The sequence below is a fragment of the Acanthisitta chloris genome, unplaced genomic scaffold, assembly GCF_000695815.1.
Source record: "Acanthisitta chloris isolate BGI_N310 unplaced genomic scaffold, ASM69581v1 scaffold29559, whole genome shotgun sequence".
Classification (NCBI taxonomy): domain Eukaryota; kingdom Metazoa; phylum Chordata; class Aves; order Passeriformes; family Acanthisittidae; genus Acanthisitta; species Acanthisitta chloris.
In genome coordinates, this window is record NW_008692702.1 from 29,783 (window position 1) to 38,081 (window position 8,299).

General features: G+C 46.2%; 1 protein-coding gene across 1 annotated transcript in view; it reads right to left on the bottom strand.

Annotated features, from left to right (window-relative positions):
- Nucleotides 1–7,876, bottom strand: part of POF1B (premature ovarian failure, 1B) — a 12,207-nt gene extending 4,331 nt beyond the window's left edge. Inside the window, exons 1-6 of the mRNA XM_009082753.1 lie at nt 7,793–7,876; nt 7,115–7,153; nt 6,603–6,704; nt 5,348–5,548; nt 3,684–3,821; nt 1,679–1,753 (exon numbers count right to left, since the gene is read on the bottom strand). Coding sequence (XP_009081001.1) covers nt 1,679–1,753; nt 3,684–3,821; nt 5,348–5,548; nt 6,603–6,704; nt 7,115–7,153; nt 7,793–7,876 — 639 coding nt within the window. The remainder of the gene's footprint in view (nt 1–1,678; nt 1,754–3,683; nt 3,822–5,347; nt 5,549–6,602; nt 6,705–7,114; nt 7,154–7,792) is intronic.
- Nucleotides 7,877–8,299: the final 423 nt, after the last annotated feature.

The following is an 8,299-nucleotide window of genomic DNA, read 5'->3' on the forward strand; positions in this document are numbered from 1 at the left end:
CTTTGTTCGCAGTGTGCTCGACAAGAGGTAGAACAGAAACTGCTGCACAGCTGAACAGAACTTCCAAACTGCTGTGCAGCCTTTGAAGTGCCACAAGTTCTGCACACTAACAGTTTTCAGCCACTTTGTTCTGCTCATACCTTAGCTTCCAATTACTGCTTGGAACACAGGGCATGGTCAAAATGGAAGGAGCAAGAGAGTAAGGAACTGCCTTTGTGCACCAACAAAGGGGAAAACAAAAGTGCTCGTATTGCACAATAACTGAGCATTCAGAGCTTTGTGCTTTCTCTGGTTTTTAGGAATTACCACCCTGCCCAAGCAGCCACAGAGCAATGAGTCATGGTGGAGATCTGGCAAAGCTCTGGGCTCGAGGGTGAGGGATTTAATTAACTTTTTTTGAAAATTTACATTAAAAAAAGCCAGTCAACCAACTCCTCCCATTAAAAGGGCAAAAATCCCAGAGATTAGAGGAGTCACCAGGATGAAAGAGAAAGGCAGAAGTGCCTCAGAGCCCAGCACTGTTCTCCTGGTGAATGTTAGTGCCTGCAAACTGCTGTGCACAACTTGCTGCACTTCATGGTACATTTCTAATACTGGGAATAAGAAAAATAGACTTTGGAAGGACACAAATAACTCCTCAAGTTGTGACTCGGCTGGAAGGAAGAGAAAGGACATGGTGACAAGAGAGGAGCACTCTGCCCTTGTCCAGTCTTTCATCCTCACTGTGTGACTGAGGCTCAAAAAAAATCTCATTTCCAGTGTAACTCACCTATTGTTTGGTTTTTAATTAAAGTGGAAGTTCAATTTTGACTTGTGGTTTTGTCAGTTTTACTGTGAAATAAACTATCAGAGTAGTTTAAGGAACTGAGTGAAAATGGTTGAATTTAGACTATAAAAACAGTAGAAAAACCTCATTCAGCTATTAGTGGTAGGAGTTGCTAAATTCCAGAGGTGCCATGTACTTCTCAGTGGAATTGTCCATGTTCTTGCAGGGGTGCCTGGGCATTCCCAGCTCGGATCCTTCCTGGCTGTGCAAACAGCTGTGAGCTCAGACCAGGCTGCTCCTTCACAGCTCCTTTTTCTTTTCACCAGGAAGTGATTCCAAGCTGCAGCTCCAGGTAGGATCCCCCTAGATCAGGACACACCTGCTGAGCAGTGCAGGCTCTTCTGGGTCCTGCATGGCAAACCCAGCCTTGAGCTGTGCCTACAGCGTTTGGTAACAAACAGAACCATCTCTGTAGTGGTTCCAAGAGGTTTTTGTCTTCCTGATCTGGTTGTGTAGCTCCCTCACCCTCCCACTCCTGCCTGCTCCAGGCCCAGGCTCTGCAATGCTCTGCTCTGTGTTTTCAGCACCTACTGTTTGCCTTGGGCTTTTGAAGTAAAGCATTGATACACAACACAGACAGACAAAGGATCTCTGCTCTGCCACGGGGCACAAGCTGAGGCGGTTCCCAGTGAAACTGCACAAAAGCACCAGTGAGCTCAGTTTAAAATGCACCTCTGGACTTTGAGCTCAGCTGCTCTGACGCCACCTGTGCCATCCCATCCCCTTCACTCTAGAAAGAATGGATGAAGGGGAATGCAGAGTGAAGTGTGTTATGTGCAAAGTCCCTCGTGTAAAACAACTTCTGCTGCTACAAGTTCCTGTAGACTTCCAGCCCCTCCACCCACTCCATACCTGGAGGAGGTAACGAATCTGCTGCTTGGTGGCCTCAGACAGTCCTTTGGGAATTAATTCTTCAATATCTTCAGTCTAAGCAGAGAAGGAGGAAAGGGGAGACATCTTGATTAAGCATTTTTGCCTGGTAGATAGTCAGTGGTTTCTTCATTAATTACATGTCTCTGCTGTGAAAAACATGTTTAGTACAAGGCAAATAAGAGCGAAAATAGATCAAAGTGTATCCAGAAAACTTCCAAAGTCTTTTATACGTAGGGCACACGCAAACTGAGATGAAGTGATACATGAAGCTTACATTCAAATCCTTAAGCTTACCCTTTATTTTAAAAGCAGCATTCAAACCAGTCCTCTCTCAAGAAGCAACAGCTGGAACTCAAATAACTCCCAGTTCATGGTGAGGGAAACCTCCTGTTTCTGCCCAGTGAACAGACAATAAACACAAGGCAACCAACAGGAGCTGCTGCCAGTGATTCAGTGGCCTTGGCATTGCTTCCTGCAGTGCAACCCTGGACAAGTATTTCTGCCCCACACACAAAATGCCTTTAAAGGTAACAGGTGCTGATGATTCTATCACAGCCCAAGTGACTAGAGTGAGCTTTCTGCAGCCCTAGGAGCTGTGGTGTGTCAGCTCACGTTCCTCAGAGAGGCAGAGTTCCTCCCTCCTGCAGCACACAACAGCAGCTTTATGGCAGGAGAGTGGAGGATCCTTTGCAAAGACACACTGTGACAACACAAGGTAGCTGTGCAAGTTGTTTTCCAATGAAACCATGATTGGCACAGCAGGAAAGACTTCCCAAATTTGACTCTCATACTGGAATAATGCAAATCAAGTTTCCTTTCAGTATTACCACATTTGCAAATACTTGCCTGGCAGAGGTTTCAGGCTGTGAATGCTATTACCAAGCAGAAACCATTAACTAAGAGCATCCTCCTCCACCTGAGCTGGTTTGGAGCCCCCACACTGGAGCTAGCACTGACATCAGGGCACAGCCTGGTGCTTACCTGGCACGTAAACTCGACGTCATGGTTCCTGCAAAACACAAAATCCAAGGGAGCAGTTAGCAGAAAGCTGCTTCAAGCACTCATGCCCACATTCACCACTAAGGGATTATCCTTACAAGAGGGAACAAGGAAGGTCTTTATCTTTACCAGCTGAAGAGCTGATACCTCCCTCCTGAGGCACCAGGACCTGTCAAACACCAGTGCACAGAGGGATCCCTGAGGAGACCTGAGTGCTAACAGCAGCACAGCTAACACAGCCTGGCTATCTCCATTTCTTGGGGCAGTTACCCCAATTATGGCTGGTTAACCCAATTACTTAATTGCCTGGGTCATGGTTTGCCCACAACTCTGCTGCAACACTCTGACATGCCCCGAGTGTTTGCTTGGCAGTGTCAGGGCTTCTGTGATGGTTAAATTCCCCTTTTCCCCTGCTGTGGGACCATTTTCCTTATTTCAGTGATCTTGGAAAGCACCAAACAAGACTGGGAGTGAGGGGGAAGAACAAAATAGCTTGGGAGGGAAAGGTGGGAGGGTTGTGGCTCTGCATTTCTTCCCACAGACAATCTGCAGAGCTCTGCAGAATGTATGCTGAAAGTTCACTTGCATGTAGAGCCTGAGCTTTATGCCTGATGGTGGCTGTGTTTTAACCCATGACAACATCACAACAGGACAGAAAATCTGGACATTGGGGCTGTTCTTTCAGGACACAGCAACAGAGCTGTATCACTAAGGACACATCAGAGTATGCTGCGCTTGTTTGCTCTATGTGGAAACAGGTGTGGGATCCACAATTCTCACTTAATTTGAAGAAGTACTGAACTCAATACATTCCCTTGGCTTAAAACATTCCATGTCCTCACTCTGCAAATTAGATGAATGTGTCAAATATCCAAGTCAGCTCTAACTGTCAGGGAAGAAAAGAGTACGACCAGCTCGCAAACAATCCTGTGCTCTCAGCTGTGCAGTGCAAGAAGTTCTGGGATACAGGGATGACAACACAGACCCAGTACCTTCCTCCTATCTTCTCCACGTGCTGCAGCAGGCAGGTGTACAGGTCGTTGCTCTTGCGGTGCAGCTCAGCCAGCAGCTCCCCGAAGTAACGGCAGTCCAGCTGGTCAGGGCTCTCCTGGGAGCAGCTCACCTGGCAGGAGACAGGCAGCAGGATCAGGGTGGAGTTCTCAGCTTCTTTGGGATGAGAGCTGAAGAGGAAAATGCTACAGGTACAATGGATTTGGGTTCATTTCCTCTTACTGATTTGCAATTTGTTTACACTGTGCTCTTCCTTGGTGGTGTCTCCTGGATTTCAGTAAACTATAAAGGAGTGAATGATTTCCTTTATAACAACAAGAAATAGGCAATGTGCTCTCTTTCACAGCAATGCCATCATCAGGATGCCAATATGGGAAGTGCTGAGGACTAGGGAATCTCAGTCAGACACCTGCTGAGGTGAGAAAACACCCATGGGCAGCACCCAAGGCAGGTGCAGGATCCCCCACTACAGCAGTGCCACTGGCACTGCACAGTTCAAACATTTCCCTGTGTGAGCAACAGATGAATTCCAGGGGCAGCCCAAGCCAGTTGTGCCCAGGCTGGTTTATGGGAGCGTCTGCCTACGGAAGCTTCCGCATAGGTCTCACAGTGGACTGAGGGCACAGGAGGGACTGCTGCACTCCTCCAGCTGCACTGACAGGGTACAGGTGCAACAAGCCTCCTGCAGTCCTCAGGAGCTCCAGATTTCCCCCTCAGGAGCTCCAGATTTCCAGCCTGCTGTAAAACAAAGTGCAAAGGAAGCTCCTTTTGTGCTTCCAGTGAACCTGTGTCAAATATTCTGCATCAAACTGAAATGTATTTGAAGCCCATGTTGATCAGTGTAGGAGGAAAGCAATCCTGAAGTGATGCTTGTTGAGGTTCTAAAGCAGAGTGTCTTTCCTCCACAGCTAGAGGCAGAAGCCACACATCACCCCATCCTCATTGGACACAGTGACAGGTGAAACCTGACTCAGTCCACAGGTAACACTCCCAGATACATAAAGAAACCCAAACAAACCAGCAAGATTTGGCACAGTTACAGGACACAGAATGGTGCTCAGTCAGTACACCTAAACACACCTCCATGCCAATGAAAACTAGGATTCAGCATCTCAAACATCCTTTTTCCCCCTGCAACAACATGTGACAAAGCCTTGGACAGTTCCAGGCCATGTGCAGTCAGCACACAAATAAGTTACCTGCGACAGACACAGACTCTGCTGTTTACTTTACTTTACTTTACGGGGGCACAGACTCAAGCTCTGCCAGGGAAGGGTTAGGTTGGATATTAGGAAGAGATTTTTTACAGAGAGAGTGCTCAGGCATTGGAATGTGCTGCCCAGGGAGGTGGTGGATTCACCATCCTCCAGGGATGAGACTGGATGTGGCACTTAGTGCCATGGTCTAGTGACCATGGTAGGGTTGGACTTGGTGATTTTGGAGGTCTCTTCCAACCCTGTTGATTCTATGACTCTATGATTCTACTTCCAAGTGTGTGATGCTTCATTACCCTACAAAGCATCTGAACAAAACCTTTGGAGACTGCAGCTCCACAAAGCTGCAGCTGCCCAAAGCTGTGCCCTGTGCACACCCCCCAGGAGGCTGTGAGCAGTAGGACATGCAGCAGAGGTTCCTCACCGGCTCACAGGTTTGCACCATCACCCTCCTCACGGTGTGACCTCTGCAGTCATCACTCCCCGACACCGGGAACACCTCACATGGGCTACTGGTCTGTGTCTGCTGGCACTGCTGGGTGACCTGGGTCTGCTCAGCGTGTGTGCAGGGCTGAGCATGGCACTGGTCCTGCTGGCACACGTGGGACAGCTGGAACTGCTTCTCCTGGGACAAAAAGGCACTTTGTTAGGCTGTTGGACACACCTCAGTGAGGTGAGAGTTTGGTGTCTAAGCGAAGGACATGGGTTTGTGCATGGGAATACTGACAATGGGTTCAGGTGTCTTAATAATCCTAATAAAATGGCTTTTTTTCCCCCTAATTAAACTTGAATTTTTCTCACACTTTCATACTTCAAGGCTGTAATTCACCAGCTGCTCATGTCTCACAGACACCTCTCCCCAGGTGTATTCCCACTGCACACAGAAATCTCCTTCGCAACTACTGATTTGACCTAAATCTAGATATACCCTGAGTAACAATAAGCAGAAGTAGAAATATGGTTGCCAGGACTAGACTCCACATTTTTTTTTTAATATTTTCTTTGCACATCCTCTGTATTATTTATACTACTTCTTTTTTTCCCCCTTTTCCACTCCAGAGAATGGATATCACACCAGTTCATCTATGTAAAATCCAGAGTGGCAGGAAAACTTCAATTTTCAAAAGAAAAAAACCCAGATAAATCACTCTTAAATAGCCTCAATTTGATTTTTTTTCCTCTTGGAAATATTTCAGGGTAATAAAAAGGAGCAATATTTTTGCTATTGACAAAGCACCAATTCTAAGCTGAAATTTCACACAGCTTTGTCAGGTGTGTTTGTTCAATAATGAGTTAAAAGAAAACAAATTGCCTGTTCAATTCTTTTGTTGGGTTTTTTTTTGTAAAAACTTATCATAGTTGTTCTGTTGTGGAGCTACTGCAGGCAACTAGTTCTCAGTCACTATTCAGATACAGACTGACAGTGCTGGAGATACAACAGCAGTCTGAAACAACATCATCAGTCTGAAACAACAAGTTCTTAGGAAAAAATACAGCAACACTTCCACCTTCTGCTCTGAATGAGTCCTAGGTCACAGCAAGGCAATTCTCAGGTTGGCAGTTGTTCCCAACAAAAAACCCCAAACATAAACCCAGAACGAAACCAACCCAGAAATATTAATTTCCTGCTATCATCTCAACTTTCTTTCTGCAATAGATAATATAAACAATGAACTTACTTGGAGGGGATTTAGTAGCTCATATTTTCTTATTGTCTTCTCATAGATGACATTATTTCCAGGGCAGAAATTTCCCCCTCTAAGGAAAGGGGATAGTGGCTCCTGTAAAACGTGGACACAGGAACATCCATCAGTGTGGGCATGCAGCAAATTCAGCATTAGCAGTTTTGACTAAACAGAGATAAGGGATTTTTGTAATATGAAGACACATATGCTGTGAGATAGTTCTTTAGGACATGTACATTGGAGTGTGTGTCCATTTGGCTGTGCTTCCATCAGGAGTATGTGATATAAATACAGTAGAAACAGTTAGTAATTAAACTTAATCTCACTAGAGACTTCACTGCTGAGCCTGACCAGCCACTCTGTAGTGTTTTCAGCCCCTAATAATCCCATATCTCCCCATCAGAGGGGTGAGCAGTGTGATTCCAAAGCCCTTAGCATCCCCCAATGGAGGCACTTTATGGGACCAGGAGAACTAAGGCAACTCCAGCACTGAACAGTTTTCCTACCTGATCAGGATTCTCAATAATGATCCTTCGAATTGTGCCCTGCAAGGAAGAAAACAGAGGTTCAGTGATTACTGCACTTCAGTCCCAAAAACCTTTCCTGGCAGAGCTGAGGTTTATGTGGATTCCCAAAGTAACCTGACTAGCCATTGGCTGTAAATATTGGGATCCACTGGCTGCAATCAACTGGAGATGTTTTAAACCCAGGGATTTGCACATACACAGCAGTAGCAATCTGTCACTCTCTGTTCCAAGGGTTTGTTTTTTCTCAATCTCCTCTTTGCAGGTCTGAGGGAATTATTTTCTCTAGGTGCAGCAGAACAGGCTACAAAATCTAAACTGGATGAAGTCTTCCTGGATGTCCCTGTTCCACAGACACTCTCTTACTATTGGTCTTTCACATTACATACCAAGGTCAGATGGTGCAAACCAAGGTACAACTTCAACACTTTTTGTTTCACCAGGGGAAGAAAATGTGTATTTTGCTAAATGTCAGAGATGCAAGGGCAGAGGAGCTGCTCACCAACCCTACAGGGTCACATCCAACAGCTCTGCAATCACCCCCATGTGTCCACATGGAACATCTGCCCTTTGCTGAATGACAAATGAAATGTGCCTTTTTGCACTACAGAAACCCACAAGTGGCAGCAGCTGTGTCCATTTTGAAACAGATTTTTTCACCTTTTTCCCCAGCACTGTCCAAAAGCAGGTGCAGACACTGTCCTCCAGCTGCTGAGCCACCACCAGCTCTAACAAATCACACATTGCCTCGAGGCTCCACATCCAGGTCTTAGCCAAGCAAGCAAAATTCCCACTGCATCTACCCTAAGGTTTGGGTAATTTGTTACTTCACCCCGTGGGGAAGTTGATGTTGCTGCAGTTCAGTCTCAGAGCCGTTCTGAGCTGGGTGAGAGCAGCTCTGAAGTAGGTCAGGTTTCCTGTAAACTGTTGCACAAGTTTAGGAAGCCTGAAGGTGTTTTCCAAATCTCCCAAGAGTGAATCATACCAGCACCAGGAAAGAGAAATCAAAGCAGAAAATAAACTGTTTTCGCAGCAATCATAGTAATTAAGAAGTTTCAAAATTACAACTGCTGCAGAAAACTTAGAAAGCTGCTTAGTGCTCCTCCCACGCTGTGCCTGGGGCAGGTCCAGCAGGGAAGGGAAACTGATGCCAACACCACTCTGGGT